Source organism: Pleurodeles waltl, chromosome 9 (genome assembly GCF_031143425.1).
Source record: "Pleurodeles waltl isolate 20211129_DDA chromosome 9, aPleWal1.hap1.20221129, whole genome shotgun sequence".
NCBI lineage: Eukaryota > Metazoa > Chordata > Amphibia > Caudata > Salamandridae > Pleurodeles > Pleurodeles waltl.
Window position 1 is genome coordinate 946,886,692 of NC_090448.1, and position 19,956 is coordinate 946,906,647.

The 19,956-nt window shown below is 45.3% G+C and overlaps 1 protein-coding gene across 1 annotated transcript in view; it reads left to right on the plus strand.

Annotated features, from left to right (window-relative positions):
* The window catches only part of DLK1 (delta like non-canonical Notch ligand 1), a 147,328-nt gene that overhangs the window by 96,572 nt on the left and 30,800 nt on the right, over positions 1-19,956 (plus strand). Inside the window, exon 4 of the mRNA XM_069208341.1 lies at positions 17,448-17,589. Within this exon, the coding sequence (XP_069064442.1) occupies positions 17,448-17,589 (142 nt within the window). The remainder of the gene's footprint in view (positions 1-17,447; positions 17,590-19,956) is intronic.

Here is a 19,956-nt window from a genome sequence, read left to right on the forward strand (position 1 = left end):
TTCCAATGACACACAGGTAAGACAATGTAAATTCACTTTACATTAACAGGTTTGTGTTTGACATTGTCACTGGCTGGCTGATTTTCCCACTTCTATGACCACTTACTGTACCCTTTGGCATCTCTATTTACAGATATTTGTGCCCCACTATAGCTCCTGGTGTGTTGATTTCAGCCATCTAGAGGTTATTCCAATGTATACATTACTGTACAGTTGTATTGCATTGCAGTGTTTAACGCTTGTTAAACAAATACAGAGTTCAACCATTTGACAGACTCCATGTAGGAAAGTACCATCTTGCCTGGCATGTTACCCCCATTTTTACATGTATGTCAGTTTGTTTTTGCCTGTCTCACTGGGCTCCTGCTAGCCAGGACCCCAGTGCTCATAGTTTGTGGCCTGAATGTGTGTCCGTGTGTAGTGACTAACTGCTAATCAGAAACTCAGTGCTTATGCTCTCTTTGCCTTTAAAATTGTCACTGCAGGCTAGTGACCATTTGTACCAATTCTGATTGGCACACTGGAACACCCTTATAATTCCCTACTATATGGTGCCTAGGTAGCCAGGGTATTGGGGTTCCAGGAGATCCCTATGGGCTGCAGCATTTCTTTTGCCACCCATAGGTAGCTCAGACAAATCTTACACAGGACTGCCTCTGCAGCCTGAGTGAAATAACGCCCACGTTATTTCACAGCCATTTTACACTGCACTTAAGTAACTGATAAGTCACCTATATGTCTAACCCTCACTTGGTGAAGGTTAGGTGCAAAGTTACAAGTGGCGACCTCCTGTTCCTTCCTGGGCCCGGGAAGTACCCTTTTTCTTCAACCGCGACCTTTGCAGATAGCAAGGCTTGTTTGTGGTCTTTCTCCAAGGAAACAACTCTGCATCCTGCAGCCCTCCGTGGGACATCTTCTGTGCAAAGCAGAAGTTCCTGGCATCTTCCGTTGTTGCAGAATCTTCAGCTTCTTCCACCCAGAGGCAGCCATTTTGCACCTTGATCCGGGGTTTAGTGGGCTCCTGCCCCCCTGGACACTTTAACGACTCTTGGACTTGGTCCCCTTCCTTTACAGGTCTTTAGGTCCAGGGATCCATCTTCAGTGCTTTGCAGTCTGTTGTGGTCTTTGCAGAATCTCCTATCACGACTTTAGTGTGTTTCTGGGGAAGTAGGGTCAATTTACTCCTACTTTTGAGGGACGTGGGTTGGGGTATCTTGGACACCCTTAGTGTTTTCGTACACTCCCAGTGACCCTCTACACACTACACTAGGCCAGGGGTCCATTTGTGGTTCGCATTCCACTTTCATAGTATATGGTTTGTGTTGCTGGTAGGCCTATTGCATCCTATTGTATTCTACAGTGTTTGCACTACTTTTCTAACTGTTTACTTACCTGATTTTGGTGTGTGTGTATATTTTGTGTATTTTACTGACCTCCTAAGGGAGTATATCCTCTGAGATATTTTTGGCACATTGTCACTAAAATAAAGTACCTTTATTTTTAGTAACTCCTAGTATTGTGATTCTTATGATATAGTACCTATATGATATAAGTGCTATAGTAGGAGCTTTCCATGTCTCCTAGTTCAGCCTAAGCTCCTCTGCTATAGCTACCTCTATCAGCCTAAGCTGCTAGAACACTACTAATCTACTAATAAGGGATAACTGGACCTGGCACAAAGTGTAAGTACCATCAGGTACCCACTATAAGCCAGGCCAGCCTCCTACACGCCATACTTGTATTTATTCAAATGGTGTTTATTTAAGTGCTAATAAGCAGAGGGGGATGTGCAATGGGCTGGGGTGATGGTGAAGGAATGTCCAGGATTGAGTCCAGTCTATTTTTATTACAGGTACATTGTCCAAGGGGGCATAGGAAGTGGAGTAATGGTAGTTCAAGGTGGACAGGGTGACAGAGTGGGACACAAGGGTGACAATCAGGAGAGTCTTATTTCCTGGCGGGGGTCTTTGCAATTGTCTCTTGTTTCTGCCTGGATCGCAGGGACCATTTGTGGGGTAGTTTGCCTTCTGCAGGGGGTGGGGTGCTGGTGGCCTGTTGGTCCTGTGGCGGGGCCTCCTGTCCACTAGCGTCAGCGGAGGTGGAAGGCTGTTCAATTTGTTTGGCTAGTGTCAGGTGCCCGCTGGTGTGCCACTACCTCCCTCATGGTGTTGGCCATGTCTCCCAGCACCCCTGCAATGGTGACCAGGGTGGTGTTGATGTCCTTCAAGTCCTCCCTGATCCCCAGGTACTGTCCCTGCTGCAGCCACTGGGTTTCCTGCAACTTGTCCAGTATCTGGCCCATCGTCTCCTGGGAATGGTGGTATGGTCCCAGGATGTTAGTGAGTGCCTCCTGGAGAATCGGTTCCCTGGGCCTGTCCTCCCCCTGTCGCACAGTAGTCCTCCCAGCTTCCCTGCTGTCCTGTTCCCCTGTACCCTGAACCGTGTGCCCACTGCCACTGACCCCAGGTCCCTGATCGTCCTGTGTTTGTGGTATGCCCTGGGGTCCCTGTAGTGGTGGACACACTGCTGATTGACGTGTCCTGGGGACAGAGGTATGGGGACGCTGGGTGGGTACTGTGCTGAGTAACCCACTGTCCGGAGATCCCTGAAGGACCAGGTTGGTCATCCAGATCCAGGCATCTAGAGCTGCTCTCATCACTGTGGGCCTCTTCTGCGGGTGGACTGGATGTTGCTGGCACCTCTTCTCAGGAGACGTTGGGTGAGGGACCTGTGGGGATGTAAATGCAGTGTTATTGTTTTTGTGTGTGACATCTTGTGCATGGGTGTGCTGCCCTCTATGGTTGTTATTTCCCTGGCAGTTTTGCCTTGTGTGAGTAGTTATTTGGTAGGCTAGGTGATTCTCTCTAATGTGCATGCTTTATTGATGGGTGTCCATGCAGGTCTGTGATGGGGGTCCGTGCATTGGTGTTACATGCAGGGCTTGGTATTGGGAGGGATGGGTTTGATGGTGGGGTGTGTGTGAGGTGGTGGAGTGATGGAAGTGAGGGTAAGGGTGTGGGTATGTGATGGCATGCAGGTGTGGGGCTGAAAGTAGTAAAGAGTTGACTTACCGGTGTCCAGTCCTCCTCCTATTCCTGCCAGGCCCTCAGGATGCACGATTGCCAAGACTTGCTCCTCCCATGTTGTTAGTTGTGGGGGAGGAGGTGGGAGTCCACTGCCAGTCCTCTGTACAGCTATTTGGTGTCTTGCTGCTGTGGAACGCACCGTCCCCCGTAGGTTCTTCCTGATGTCATTCCTTGTTCTGCGGTGCTGTCCCACGGCGTTGACCCTCTCTATGATCGTCCGCCATAGCTCCATATTCCTAGCAATGGATTTCTGCTGCACCTGGTATCCGAATAGCTGTGGCTCTACCCGGATGATTTCCTCCACCATGACCCTTAGCTCCTCCTCAGAGAACCTGGGGTGTCATTGTGGTGCCATGGGTGTAGTGTAAGTAGTGTGTGGGGTGATGTGTTGGGGTGTGTGATGTAAGGTGCGTGGGTGGTGTATAGGTGATGGCGGTGTGAGTCTCTGGTCTTGTCTGTGGTCTTGCTATCTCTCTGGTGGCACTTGTTTGTGTTGGTAAAGAGTTGTGGGTAATGTGGGTGTGTGTTTTATAGTGGTGTGGGTGTGTGGGTGTGGTGTGTGTATGGGTGTCAGGTCTGTGTAGATTAAATTGTCCAATGTGGTATTGTTTTGTATGTGTGTGTGCATTTTGAGCGCAGCGGTTTAGCACCGTTGAATATCCGCTGCAGTGATTCGCGGGTCATAATGCTGTGGGTATAGTTCTGTTGGCATAATGGTGTGGGTTTTATTACTTCCAGTTTATCACTGACCTTCGGGCTGGCAAACTTGTGTGTGTGGCTGTATAGTGCCAGATTGCTATGTGTGTGTCATAATATGGGTAGCAGTAATCCGTTGCGGCGGCGGTATGTTGGTGGCAGTCAGCATGGCGGTAAGCGGTACTTACCGCCAATGTCATAATGAGGGCCAAAGTGTGTAAAGCATTTGAGTATCACAAAGCAGTAACAAAATAAAACACAAAGAAAAGTTAAAAAATCCAAAACCAATGTATAAAAATAGGAAGTATTTTTATATTTATATTGACACCAAAACAAATAAAATCGGATAAGGGGAATGAGAGATATACATTTTTAAAGAATTAATGGTTTTGTAGCGCTGAGAAACTAAAAGCGCCACTCAGGATATCTGGTTACACCTTGAACAGAGCAAAGTCAAAGCTAAGGCTGACCGCAATGGAGCCCTGCTTGTCTACAACAAGCATGAGGCCTCGGTCAAAAGTTTACCTTCTGACTTTTTCTTGAAGATTGTCTTCAGGGGGACAAAGTCACGAATCCGATTCAACCTCTCTGGAGCCCTCTTCGGTTAAGATTTGCAGGAGACCTCAGTGAAGAATTCTACCTTCGGACTTAGACGATTTTTCAAGATGGAAATCTTTGTCTGGCCAAAGCTTAATTTGGATCTGACATTCCTGGAGCCCTCCTCGGATACCCTGAAGTCCCGGTCAACTTTTTACGTTCGGCCTTGGTCACTTTTTTAGTACTTTTTCTCTCCAACACTGGGTGACCCTTCACAGCAAGCCGATTTCAAGTTGACGTAATCTGATTTCCTTTCCAGGAGCCCCCAGTGAAATCCCGGAAGTCAGGGGCTCCGAGGCATTTCAGTGGGACAAACCTGCAAGTCAGGCCGGGTCGCAGTCGACAGAATCCAGCTTGACTCACGATAGCGGTTCAGTCAAATTATGGAGTTTTTACCAAAAGTTCTCCAATCTTCTCCAAACTTCTGTATCTCTTCCAGAAGGTCTTTGAAAATCCTTTAGGAGTCTACAGCTCACCCCAAGGTTCCAGAAGCTTTGAGTTGCTCCTTGAGGGCTAGGACTCCAACTCCCAGAAGCACCTGGCTCAAACGCCAAAATGACCACTGGACAGTGGTCAGCTGGTCAGTTTCTTCAGGATGTGATGCAGGGGACACTGGTTAGCTATTTTGCACATGTAGCAAGCAGGGAGTTCCTTCTTGAACCAGTTGAAGCCAGGCAAAGCTCTTTTTGTGGTGAAACCAAGAGTGCAGCTGGTGCAGTCCTTCAGAGTGCAGGGTCCTGGTGCAGGTCAGGGGTCCAGCGGGGCAGACCTTCTTCTTGTAATGTTGTTCCTTGTAGGGATCTGAGATGTGGGTGTAGCTCTGCCATATTTATCCTTGCTCCTGGGATGAAAGGGGGGGGAGGCTGTCCAATCACAGGCAGGCCACTACTCCCTTGGATGACGACTTCCTGGGAAGTGTGGCAAAAATCAATCACAGGGACCAACATTCTTCAATAATCCAACATGGCTGAAACAGAATTTTTGAGGTTAGGTCTAGCTGAGCCCACCCACTTGTGTGGCTAAACCTCCTTAACACACCCCTCCACTGCCCTCTCCTAATCTAATCAAGAGGACACCTGTTTGTCTGGGGCTGTAGGAAATAGGGAAATTCCTTAGCTGCTCCAAATGTCCTTCTCTCCTTTGAAGAACAGTTTGGCTGCTCTCCCACCATCCAGTTTCACTATCTGCTGAGGCAGATCTCCTCCCCCAGGCACTTCCTTTGTGTTCAGCCCAGCCCACTGCCCGGCCAGGCTGCCAGAGGCTGGTGAATCAGAGAAGGGCACTACAGAGCTGAAGTTGGCAACTTTCAGGTAGAGTTTGCAACTCTTTCCCTGAACTAGTTATATTAAATCCAACAATGTCAAGTTTTGGGATTTAGTATAACAATTAGTTTCATACCAAACACAAAATATCTGTCACCTTTTGGGAATGTATTACTTAAAATAAAGTCTCACCATTTTAGCCTATGGAGCCCATTCACTACAGTGAAGGAAAACAAATTTGTCTATTTTACCTCACCAGGGCTTATAATTTGTTTTTATAAGGTCCCTGCTTACAGTTACATAACACCCAACCCGAGTGGCACTTAGTTTGCAAGCAGCCAGCAACGCAGGCCTGCCTTTAAAATGACACTGAGCACCTAAGCAGTGCACCAATTAGTGCACTTTCTATGCTGGTGTTTCTAAACCTACATGCCCTACCATATACTAGGGATGTATACATAGGTTGGTACTGCCTATTATAATTACCCTAATTTGCGTATCTACTTTACACAAAGCACTGGCCCTGGGGAGGGTAAGCAGTACCCAGGGCACAGCCAAGAGTCAGTAACCACCAGTATCTGTCCATGAAGTTTGGGGCTGACCAGGGCAAAAAGGAGGACTTCCATTCACACAGCACTAGAGGGTACATTTATCTCTGAACTGAGAGCCCAGACTACCAATGAAAGATAATAAAAGAGGAGGATTGAATCAAGATCAAATGGGAATTCCACAGCAACTGATTCAAAGGGTTGTTGCTAAGAACTACATAAATAAGGAAGAGAAGAACAAGGTGGGACAATTCCTAAAATCAGACAATATGGGTTCACTAAGACTATCGGAAGGTATGGTGTATCTGGGAAGTTGTCTCTGCAGACAGGAGAGAAACAGAAGAGGCACTGTCAAGTAGTTGAAAATGAATGCAGCACCAACCCACCCAGTCAAATTCTTCTGGTGCAATGGTCGGCAGATCAAGCTTTTGATGGGTGAGCCGGGACCAGACCCCTTGCAAGGTTGTGCACGTTGTCCATGTCTTAAAATGGATTTGCAATTAAGCAAAAGCCAAACCAGTGATTGGGGCTATCCCTAAGTGTCAAGTACACATAGAATCTTAAAACTATTTAGTTTGTAAAATTGCAAAAACAAAATATAAGAACATGAAAAAGATTTAAAAATGTAATTAGTGTCTTGCCCTTTATATACAATTAGACCTCAGATTGAACTGGGAACAGTTACCTTTCGATACCTAGGGATTAATATCTACCATTTCCACACTGATTTGCAGGATGGAAATCTCAGCAGAGCGTCACGGTCCCTCCCAGCCCAGTTTGCTTTTTAGTCTTCTCTTGTGCTTGCTATGGCGGTCCACCTGGCACTAGTGAAGACGGTGTGCTACCCCTATTATTATATATTTTGCAATCCTTCCCCTGCTCATCCTTCATTCATTCTTCCGACATGCCACACATAAGATTTGGTTGCTGGGGCCCAGTCCGGTAGTACTTTCCACTCTAAAGCTACCTGTGACTGCAGGTGGATTAGGCCTTCCAGAAGTAGAACAATTTTATTTGGCTCCACAGGTCCAATGGGTGGCTCGCTGTCTGTCTGTCCACCCCTCTTCATGAGATGGGGGTTTATCCATAAAGACTTTAATAAGGGCTTACTACACTTCGCAATGTTTATTATTGACCATTCTACGGAACATCATCCAGGGTTATCATGCACAATTTTTTCTTGCCTTGCTCGAACCTGTAATCTTACTGACATGAAGAAACCCTGTGCTCTTCAACTACCTTTGCTAGGCCTTCGCACTCGCACTGGACGGCCGTGCCCAGAGCACCTCCGTCAGTGGCATGCTGCAGGCATCTCAAAATTGGGGGATTTGTTTCTGCACGGCGAACTACTAAATTTCCAAACCCTCGTCGCAGACTGCCATCTTCACCCCGGTCAACTCCTTACTTACAAACACTTCAAACAATCATTAAATGCCCTATTTCATGTCTGCCACCGAGCACTAACCCTACATGAGGTGTGCCACAAGCTCTACATCATAAGGACTGGCAGCAAGCTGATAAGATGAGTGTACAGACCTTTCCTGCAACTCAAAGACCACTCCAGGTCTTCTTGTCATTCTACCTAGGAGATTGATGTGGCCAAACTTCTGCAAGATATGGATTGTATGAAAATACTGGACTTTCCTCACAAATTATCCCATGGCTGCCACTTTAGGTACATTCATGGAGCTTCCTTGCAAATGCATTCCTTTCGCTGCTTGCCATTGGCTTTGTAGTTTGTAACTCACATTTTGTTGCATTCAATTTTCTGGCTTTATTTGTTTTAGGCTATCCAGCTTGAGTTTGTCCCTTCCCTTGCCCAAACCTTATTTACATTATCTTTCTGAGTGCTCCCTTTCTGTAAAAAAGGTCTGTAAATCTTGTTCCTATCTCATCACATTTGCTGTGCATTCAAAGAACAAGGTGAAATGTCACGCTCTGTCTTCAGTGGGAACTTTGGCCTTAATTTATACTTTTTGCCACAAAACTGCGCAAATGCAGTTTTGTGGCAAAAAGTATAGGGCCGGCTTGCACCATTCCATAGCACCAGTTGGGTGTAATTTTAAGGGAATGGCACAAGCCGCTGCTAAACTTGGGCTAGCGTCTTCAAAAAAGAAGCAAGCCGGGTGGGGGTGGCGGTAGGGAAGGAGGGGATTGTGCATCAAAAAATTTAGCCATCCTGGTTAGAGGCAAAAAAATGCCTCTAACCAGACTAATGCAATTTCCTGGCAAAACAACCACCAAAAACATGACTCCTGTCTTAGAAAAAACAGGAGTCATGCCCACCGTCCCAGTGGCCAGCACAGGGGACAAGTGTCCCCTAGGCATGGCCATTGCACCCTGTGCCATGCAAGGGGGGGCCCAAGTTAAGGCCCCCCAGATGGCAAAAAAAAAAAATACTTACCAATACTGACACCAATCCTCCGGTGTCCCTCTTGTGGGGGTGGGGGTGTTCCTGGGGCTTGGGGAGGGCACCTGTGGACCCATTTCATGGTGTTTAACCATGGCAATGGGTCCAAGGTCACCTAATGCCTGGTCTGACCCAAGTGTTAAATAATGAGGCAAAGCAAGCTTTGCACCATTATTTGGCCCCTCCTCCAACCGTGTATCATTTTAGCATGAGGGATAAAACTGGTGCAATGGGGATAGCACCATTTTTTAGATGGGAATGCCTACCTTGCATCTCATTAATGCAAGGTAGGTTCAGGCATCTAAAAGTTAGGTTAGCGCCGAATTTGCATAAAAAAATTTACTCAAATTCGGCACAAATGGGGTATTTAGGCTTGAATTTATACTTTTTTGTGCAAAACTGCGGGAACACAGTTTTGCACCAAAAAGTATAGCGCCAGCTTGCACCATTCCTGTGCGCCAGCCGTGTGCGCCAAAATAATGGAATGGCGCAAGCCGGCGCTCAGCTTGGGCTAGCATCAACTAAAATGATGCTAGCTGGGTGGGGGTGGCGGTAGGGAAGGAGAATGTTGTACGCCAAAACAATGGGGTTAGCCTGGTTAGAGGCAATAAAATGCCTCTAACCAGACTAGCGCCATTTCCTGGCGCACAACCACCAAAAACGTGACTCCTCTCTTAGGAAAGACAGGATTCCTGCCCACCACCCCAATAGCCAGCACAGGGAACAAGTTCCCCCTCGGCATGGCCTTTGCACCCTGTAGCATGCAGGGGGTCCAAGTTAGGGCCCCCAATGGCACTTTAAAAACAAAAGTACATACTTACCCTACTTACCTGGAGTGGGGTCCCCCATCCCGTGTGTCCCTCTGGTGTGGTTGGGGGTGTTCCTGGGGCTTGGGATGGGCACCTGTGGACCTCTTCCATGGTGTCTGACCATGGGTTCCCTAACTCCTGGTCTGACTCAGGTGTTAAATAATGGTGCTAAGCAAGCTTAGCACCATTATTTAGCCCCTCCTTCCACACATGCATCATTTTAGCATGGGGCGACAAGTATGGGACTATCGGGATAGCACCATTTTTTGGATGAGAACACGTACCTTGCATCTCATTGACACAAGGGGGGTTCACTCATCCAAAAAATAATACAAACTCCTATAATTTGACATTAGACGTGTCTAACATCAAAATATAAATATGGAGTTAAGTTTGCGCCAAATTTGTGTAAAAGAAATGTGGACCTTAGTGTTTGCTTTTCTTTCTCTTACTTAAAAGTGAGAGGATTTATGTGACAATCGTACTGAATGCTGGGGGTAGGAAAGTGTTTTTTCTATCACATGACATCATTTAAATACCCTGTGCAAAGATTTCAGAATATATCAGAACTAGGGGTACAAATGAAGCACATTTCTGTTAATTCTGAACTGTGCCGGAAACAAATAGCTTTATATGATTAAAACAAATTATTACACTAGGTGATGCAATTTCCACTCATCATTGTCTGTGCACTGTATAGTTTTATTTGAAAAACCATGTCTGTGCAAATGTAATGGTCATTTCAATCAAAAATGTGTTGTCTTTAATGGCAGTGTTCTACCACACCATGCATACTCCACTCTACTCTGAACCACTCCACACCACTGCACCCTACACTGCACTACTCCACTTTACACCACTACATACCACTGCACTCTGGGACACTGCACTCTTCTCCATTTTTCTCCACTCCACTCTATGCCACTGCACTATATGCCACTTCGCACTAAGCCTCTCTACTCTACTCAGTACCTCTCTATTCTATGCCAATGCACCTAATGCCTCTATACACCAACCACTGCGCTATGCCCCTCTGCATGCTATGCCACTCAAATCTAGGACACACCAATCTACTTCACACAACTCCACTCTATGTCACTCTGCAACACTGCACTGTGCGCCACTGCACTCCTTGCCAATGCTAGTGCCCTCAACTCTATGCCCCTGCAATCTACATAAATTCACTGTACCTCACTCTAATCTACTCTGCACCACTGTACTCTATGCCACAGCACTCTATACCACTTTACTCTATGCCAACAAACTCTATGCCACTCAATGCAACTGCACTCTTCCTGTACCTCTCCACTCTACACCACTGCACTCTACTCTGAAACAATTTTCTCTACACCACTGCACTCTACGCCACTGCACTTTACTCCATTCTGCCCTATTATACTCTAAATCAGTGCCCTCTACTTCAATGCAGTGTAAACAACTTCACTATATGGCACTGCACTCTATTCTGCACCACTGTACTCAATGCCACTGCTCTGTATGCCACTCTACTTCACTATTCACTGCTGCACTCTATGACACTCTACTCTGTCACACTGCACTCTCCACCACTATACTCTACACCACGCTACTCTGTACTACTGCATTCTGCATCAATACACTCTATGTCACTGCACGCTATGCCACTCTACTCTGCATAATTCCACTCTGTGCCACTGCACTCTACAGCACTAGCAAAGCAAAACACCAACGCTGTGGGATAGCGTAACTGGATGGACGGAATGCGGAACCAATCAAACATTCACCCCCAGTCACAGATCTGGGTTTAATCCATCCATTATTTTGCTCACCATGCCACCCCAGTTTGAACCCAGCCATATGCAAATCAGTCTTGACCCTGTTCCTCAAGGGAACAGTCCAGCCCGAACTGCCAGGCCAGGTTCTCCCTGGATCGGAAACAAGCATCCTGGGACCGGTTTCAGGGTTTCACCCCTCATCAACCAGGCTAGCTTGAATCCAGTGGCACAGTGAGCCCGGGACCCACGTCTGGGCATACCCGGCGCACTTAGGGCGGCAAAAGCAAAGCAAAACACAAACGCTGTGGGATAGCGTAACTGGATGGACGGAATGCGGAACCAATCAAACATTCACCCCCAGTCACAGATCTGGGTTTAATCCATCCATTATTTTGCTCACCATGCCACCCCAGTTTGAACCCAGCCATATGCAAATCAGTCTTGACCCTGTTCCTCAAGGGAACATTCCAGCCCGAACTGCCAGGCCAGGTTCTCCCTGGACCGGAAACAAGCATCCTGGGACCGGTTTCAGGGTTTCACCCCTCATCAGCCAGGCTAGCTTGAATCCAGTGGCACAGTGAGCCCGGACCCACGTCTGGGCATACCCGGTGCACTTAGGGCGGCAAAAGCAAAGCAAAACACAAACGCTGTGGGATAGTGTAACTGGATGGACAACACTATACATCACTCTGCACTGCACCACTCTACACTACTGCACTCCATTGAACTTGACTCTACTCTACACTCTATGCCACAGCACCACTCCACACTACTGCACTCTCTGCCACTCTATTGTAAGCCACTCTACTCCAGTGCACTCTTTGCCACTCTACTCTGCCAACACCAATCTAAGGCACTGCACTCTAAACCACTGCACTCTAGGGTAATGCACTCTAAACAACTGCATTGTACACCACTGCACTCTACTCTGTGCCACTGTAGTCTATGTCACTGCTCTCTGTGCCACTCTACACCACTGCACTGACAGTCTATTCTGCACTCACCACCACTGTACTCCACACCACTCTACTCTGTACTACTGCAGCCTATGCCAATACATCTACACCACTACACTCTAAACCACTGCACTCTGTCCCACTCTACTCTGTATTACTCCACTTTATGCCACTGCACTTTACAGCTCTGTACTCTACTCTGCACTGCACAATTCTACACTACTCCACTCGGCTCTACTCTACACCACTGCACTCTATGCCACTCGAGTCTACTACTACTGCACATGCTGCCATTGTATTATATACCACTCTACTCTGCACCACTCCACTCTTCACCACTGCACTCAACTATACACTACTTTAATCTATGACTCTGCATTCTATGACACTACATTGAAAGCCACTGAATTCTATGCCTCTGTATTCAATGCCACCTTACTCTACACCACTATATTCTGCAACACTCTACACAAATGCACCCTACACCAGTCAACTCCACAGCATACCAACCCACGATATGCCACTCTACCAGACTCCACAGTGTGCCACTCCTAAACACAACACTCTCTGCCACTCCATTCTACAACACCCTACTTCACTTTTTGCCTTTCCACTCTGCGACACTCCGTGCCACTCTCATCTATGCCACTAACTTTTATCCATGCTGAACAGCAGCCACTCTGGTGTATAACATGGCTAAAACACTTTGGCAAAGCCAATAACTCTTGCAAGGACACAACCTATTGGCTTTGCCAATGTTTGTGAGTACTATGAGGTGTCAAGGTCCCTGAAAGCACAGTGAATGTGTAAGCCCTTATTTTAAACATGCATTACACACATCATAATATAGGCTGCTACAAAATGCCAAATGCATTTAGGTTAAGTTAAAAAAAAGTCCTTCTAAAATACAGATTTCAATAATATACAGATTATACCTAGTGCAAACATTTTTTATAACTGCCTATTAAAACCACACACTCGACAGCTCAGAACACCCTTACAGTACCTCTCTAAAAGAAAATATCTTTGCCATCAGAAAGCTTCAAGTGACTCCTTCGATTGAAGTCAATACAGGTTTCCAACCCCTTTTACATTCGCAAATTTACGAGTTGTGCACATTTGCATTTCTTCTGGGTAGGGGACACCCTGTCAAGAAGGCCTGTTTCTAATCTGTCTGCCCCTCCCTCTCTCAGGGAATTGTCCGAATTAAATTTGTCCTTTAGCTAAAAGGCAAAAATTATGGACAAATGCTGTCCGTTAAGCCTTTCATCATGGAAAATGGACGGTAGGCCTAAATTACGGGCAGTCAAGTAAAATTACAGACAGGTGGTCACCTCACCCACAGTGGCCTCCGCATTGTTGCAGAGAGCAAAATGAAGGTAAAGGATTGGGAACTAGAGAAAGTAAAGAAGGTTCACAAAGTACAGTTTACCCTCAATTCCGATATCAGCTTTCATGACTCAAGAGGCCATGGGTAGCAAGGGCAGTGAGAAGCTACCAAATGGCAGTTCAGTGCAAGCAGCTGATGCCCTTGGCTAGCCTTAATTGATCTCACAGCAATACCAAAGATGAAAACTGAACTCAAGATAGAAAAGCACAAGGGTTTTCCAAACATCATACACAGAACAATTTTTCATGCAGCTCTATTAAGGTCCAAATTTACATACCAAATATTTAAGATCACCAAACCAGGAACTGATGAGAAGGAACACTCTGGGTTTGTTAGATTCTTGTTGTAATCAAACAATTCTGTCAAACTAGAGTGAATAAAATGTGCTTCCCAATCAGTGTGAATGAGAAGTTCAGCAGTGTCATGAGGAAGGCTGGAGGAGGTCCAGATTTGTAGGATAACTAGCCTGCCATGTGGCAGACCCCACTGGATGCCCCAGTCCTTCCCTGATTAATGGAGTAAATCTTCCCATGCCCTTGCCTACTTGTTTCTCAGTTGATCTTGTTTGCCATTCTGCAAACAGGCAAAAATGCAACATATAAGGACATATCCAAGATGGCTAGAGTCTTTAGCCACACTAAACGTGGCCTCTGAGAGTTGAACTATGTAGTGGAGTGTAAATTGTAAGTTGCTACTTAATCTTCACACTAGCCTTTTATCCCCACAGAGTTCTTGGAGCTTGGTCAGGGAGGAAAGTAATCCCAGAACCATCTGTGGAGGAAAAACTCCAGAGATCAAATTCCAATCTGGCACCAGGTATAAAAATGGGACCCTCATACCCACTCTTTATACACTCCTGGACCTGTGAAGGACACTCAGAAGGCCTGCCTTGTACGTCATGGGACTACCCTGCAGCTTGAGGCCTGTTTTGTACCTCAGAAGAATATTCTACCGGTGTTAGAGGACTTCCCTGCTGCAGGAAGCCCCGCTTACTGCTTGAACTCAGGACAACCATGGTATCTTCAAAGGGTAGTTGGCTGGCCTCCTGTTCTGAGCCACAGGGACACAAAAAACTCCAACAACTTGAGCGCTTTACTTAGACCCTGCCTGAAGTGAATTCTACCCTCCACATGGTGCACAGCCACTCCTGGACCCTTAGAAGTGGTCCTTAAGGTGCCCAAACAGCCAAAATCCAAAACTTGAAACTTGAAACATTTTCTGCAGAAAAGTGCACTGAGACTCAACAGAAGACTGGAACCTGACTGCTTACCGAACCACCCAAGTTGCATCAAAGATTGGCCTAATTTTGCGGTAGCTCCAATTAGGTTCTTCTCCAAAACAGCAAATCCTGTTTGGCGGCTCCTCACAGGTGGGATATCCAGCACTGTGGAGCCCTATTATGCCCCAGCCTTCATCTTTGTCCCACTGGAGAATTTTGACTTCCAAAAATGTAGAAAAACATAGAAATCTTCACCATGACTTCATCCAGTGGCTCCCCGACAATTATGCCACTTCCTCAGACACCACCGCTGAACTTTACCTTCTTGGACATTTTTCCTTGAAATTTCCTCAAAGTCTGAAGGTAAGCAGAGACCGAGCTCAATCGAATCCTTGTATCAGACCCAAGCTTCATTGTGGTTGGCCATAACTTTCAACTTTACAGCAGTCTCTCATGACTAGATGACCGCAGTTGGCACTGTGATATTTTGTCACTAGTGTTTACTAAAAATTTAAGATTGCTTCTGACTGGATTTTTGGCATTTTGGTGTCATATTATTTAGCAGGTTTTACCCTCTTTCTAAATTTGTGTAGGATTTTGTTGTGTTTTCACTTTATAACTGTTTGTGTGCTGCATTGATACCTTACACATTGCCTTTAAGTTAGGCCTGACTAGTTTTGAGGCAAGCTACCAGAGGGTTAAAAAGAAGTTAAATTAGTAACTTTTTAATGTTCACCGTGACAGGGATTGTGGTTGTTGCTTGAGGAGGGTCAAATCCCCCCCCCCAACCAAAAACCACAAATTCCTACACTCTACACCCTGATTTGCTGCTTTTAATTGCCATCATCCGAGATAGTGAACTGCTACAGGATGTCCATAGGACACGTTTGAGGGAAGGAAGAAAAGACTAACAGATGGGAAAATTACAAAGCGTGAGAGATAGGAGAGAAAGTGAGAGAACTGATGTGAAGAGCCACAATAACTATACTGATTGGCACTACGTACGTAGTTGTGCACGTGTGAGCAGGCAAAATGCTGTCACTCACAGAGCAAGACTGCCTATGGATAAAGTGTTCAGAACTACTGTCCTGTATTGTAGGGTGTGCTGTGCTGAAGCAAATTGAGAGTGGCACCTTAGCAGACCAATGGGTGAAAAGGACTGAATGAAAGCCTATATATATATATATATAAAAATAATATATATATATATATATATATATATATATATATATATATATATATATATATATATATAAATATATATATGTATTAGGATTAGAAAATAAAAATAAGGCATAAGGTCTACGTTAACACCAGCCCTAAAAAGGGAGTTTGTGGTTTATGACCTAATATAACCAGTTGTTTTCATGCTGTTCATTCTGCTTAATACACTTTAACAGATTGGGATTATCCAAGAGTGCAAGAATTCTGTAATTAATTCTTACCTGCAAATTAGCCTTGCTTAGCATTGTGTGACATGAGAAGTGAAGGGTGCCAAAGGACAGCAACTGTATTCAGCAAACTGCCAGTGGGATACCTGGCTGCATTGGGTATACTGTAAAGAGCATAGGTCAGAGAAACTAAAGGTGATGGAAGGAATGCTTGCAATAAGTCTAACCACTGGCAATCCCTTGAAGTAGTATGGCAACCCAATGTTCTTATGCCCGCCTTGCCACCTCACTTTGGACACAGCCATATGCAAATCAGTCTCATCCCTACTGCAATAGGAACAGTCAAACCCAAAGCATGAGGTGACGTCCTCCCTGAACCAGAAGGTTAGCAACCCAGGACCGATTTCCCCCTGAATAGGGATCGTCAGTCAGGTGCAACTTGGCTCCAGTGCATAGTGAGCACAGGACCCATGCCTTGCCACTTAGGGTCAAGACTTATTTACACATGACTTGGGCCAAACTGAGGTGGCATTGTGTGCAAACTAGCCAGAGTACCACTGGCTGCGATTAATTCACCCATCTATCACTTTTTGGTACAAATCAGTGTAGGGTCACACCCCAATTTCACATCTGTAACTTTTAGCACTATGTAAGGCCGCCTCCAACAATGCAAGGAAGTAATATAATTCAAAGGGTGCAAGCTAGCCTTTAACGTTCATAACACACAAACCACTCACATTTTGTTAGCTCTAACATGGGTTCCACACAGTTTTTGCAAATGAACTATGCTGATGATTTCTTAGATGAATTTATACCTACCATTTTGAATAACTTCCAGAATTTTCTTTCTATACTGGAAACTTTTAAGGTACTGTAGACAACCATTTACTGCGTTCCGTGGATACATTTCAAAGATGATTATACTTCTCTTAAGACCACCTGTATTCTATTCAAAATTGTAATGCTGAAGACGTGAGCCAGAGCATGCATAATTTGCCATGTATGCCTCTGTTCTGCTTATCCATGATGACTCCACCTTATGACACAGCTCATGCAAATGTCAGTGGACATGCCATTTCAATGGATAAAACGAATAATCTTTCTTTTAGGAATTCTAAAATTTTTCATTAATTCTAGTTATTCCTAGATTTTGTAAATCGGGATCTGGTAATTTCAACAATATAACAATATTTCCTAACACTTCTACCTAAACTAAGATAGATACATATATAGTCGTTTGGAATGTTCTTAGCAATACCATAATTTGGCTCTATCAGTACTGAAATAAAATGAATAACATTAATGTACGTTCATGTTTTTTGTCTTCAGATGTTCACCCTTGTACAGCAAAACCATGTGAGAACAATTCAACATGTATAGAGACTGGAGATGGTGGACATATTTGTTTGTGTGCCCAGGGATTTACTGGAAAACATTGCCATCTTAAAAAAGGACCATGCCTCACAAATGGGTAACTTGTCACGCACTACAGATATGATGTTAACATCACTTTTTCCACTCATGATTATTAACTGGTTGTACTTTGTTATTTATGTTGATGTGAAACTTTTGGAATATTATGTGAAATTATGCATAGTAACACAAATTGAGAATCCATTATTTAGCACTATATTTTGGCTTGAAATGTGTCTTTGTGTCAATTTTTTTATGTTTGTGAGCTGTGTTGAGTTTCTGCTGGGGGCTCCCTGTCCCATAAGACATTACTGAGAGGTGAAGGACTGTTACTGTCAGTTTCCCTGCACCGCACACTGGCTTATTAAGACGTGATGTAGGAGTCATCAGTAAAGAAATCAAATTGTCTGAATGCCGCTTATCGCTCGTCTCCCCTGTTCCCCCTCCAGTTTCCCCCTCCAAGCAAAGCAAAGTCCCCGTAGCTAGAGAGCCGGGAATTGTGAATGAGTTGTGAGAGAGCAGGGCCTTGAGCAGTCCCTCTCTAGCTATCGATCATATATCTCCCTTGAGGGAACCCAAACCTGCAGTAGCCTTAGAATCTGAAGTGGTGGAGGGTGTGGATAAGACGATGAAAAGGAATTGTGAGTCAAAACGCACCTAGGGGAATACCTCTCGTCCTTCAGGTTTGCAATAAGAACATGGAAAGGATTGATGCATTACTGTCAGACCTGTAACTAGCCAACCCAGTTCCTCCATTGCCCGAAATGCCTTGGAGGTCTTGGCATCTAATATCATCTCTACGGCAGGGGGGAGAATGTTCTATTCTTCCAGCATTGTTAACATAAACTTACCCCCGAAAGCTGCACCCTATGTTGTTTTGGACAATGTGCCCCCTTTGGAAGATGGGTCTGCTGAAAGCTTTGGTCAATTTAGGAACAAAGCTACAAACTGGTTGTGTTCGAATTCATCACTGGGGCGGAAGGGAGTAGATGGATCAACTTGGATAGGAGGGTAAGCTGAATTGGTGAGGGTCCAAAACCCTTTGGAGGGGACTGCGTGATTGTAAACTTTTAATAGACCTCTTGCCGCTGGCAGCATTCTTATCCCCATTTGTTGCCCTTAGTTTGGCTGCACTTCAGCTTCTATCATAGTACTCCCCCTGGGATTCTTTTATAGGCCTATGGCAGCCTATTCTCCATTGAAACTTGAACGACCAGAATCTTCATGGAACCATATCGGGGAGAAGACCTGTCAACCTATAGTAAGGACAGAGTGGATACTTTTAATTGATTTACCCCGTTGACCACCCTGGATGCCTGTGACTTACTTGGTGGGTGAGCTAATCTGAGTGTCTCCTTGGGGGCGTCAATGGGTTATGGGTTATGGTGTTCATGACTACTTAACTACCAGTCCAAAGGTGCTTGATCTAGTTAGCTGGAACATTCCTGGGCTTGCATTCAAGTTTGAGGATCCTGTCCTGTCCTGATCTGGTGTTTATCAGAGGGTTTGGGGTGATTTGCTTACAAGAAACCTGGGCTGCTGCAAACCAAACCGTTATTTTCTTGAGGGGTATAAAACTTTTTTCATCCCTGCAATTGAATCTTGGCTCTGTACACCAAAAGGAGATTTGGTTGTCTTCATCTTCCCGGCATTGAAGGGAAAGCGGGCAGTCCTTCCTACAGGTTCCTCAACCATTCGGCTATATCTTTTTCAATGCCGGGTTTTCCAAGCATGGTATTGTTGAATTTTTATAATGCCAAGTTTGCTTCGACAGATGTATGTCATATCCTATTGCTGGGATTGTTTGTGATTAAACAGAACCGATCAAAATGGTCTACAGCCAACATTATTTTGGCAGGGGATATTAATGTTCATCTTTATGAGGATCCTAGGGAGAAGAGGAAATCTACTCATTGCTGTATGGCCCTATCAGGTCTCCATATGGAATATTGGAACCAAGGCCCTGCCTTAAATGGGATTGTGAATGAGAATAACTTAATATTATCTCTTGTTAAGCTTGCTAGCGCTAAAGACAGTGCTACTACCCCTACGCTCATTGGGAGGGATTGTGAATCTTTCATTGATTTTTGTTAGAAATGGGGTTTCTGGTTGGCTAGGGCATGCCCCTAAGCCAGGCAGAACCCACCCATTCTAGTCAGGGGTGATGGAGTTATACACCCAAGAAAATCCCTGCTCCCCCCCCCCTTGGTAGCTTGTCACGAGCAGTCAGGCCTAACCCGGAGGCAATGTGTAAAGCGATTGCACAACACACACAACACAAGTGACACACTATCCTCACCACAAAGGAAATGCAACACCAGGTTATATAAAAATAAACTGTATTGTGTGAGACCAAAGACAACATGCCAGTAATACCCTGCCACACAAGTAGTTGTCAGAACATTACTCAGATACTATTACTCTG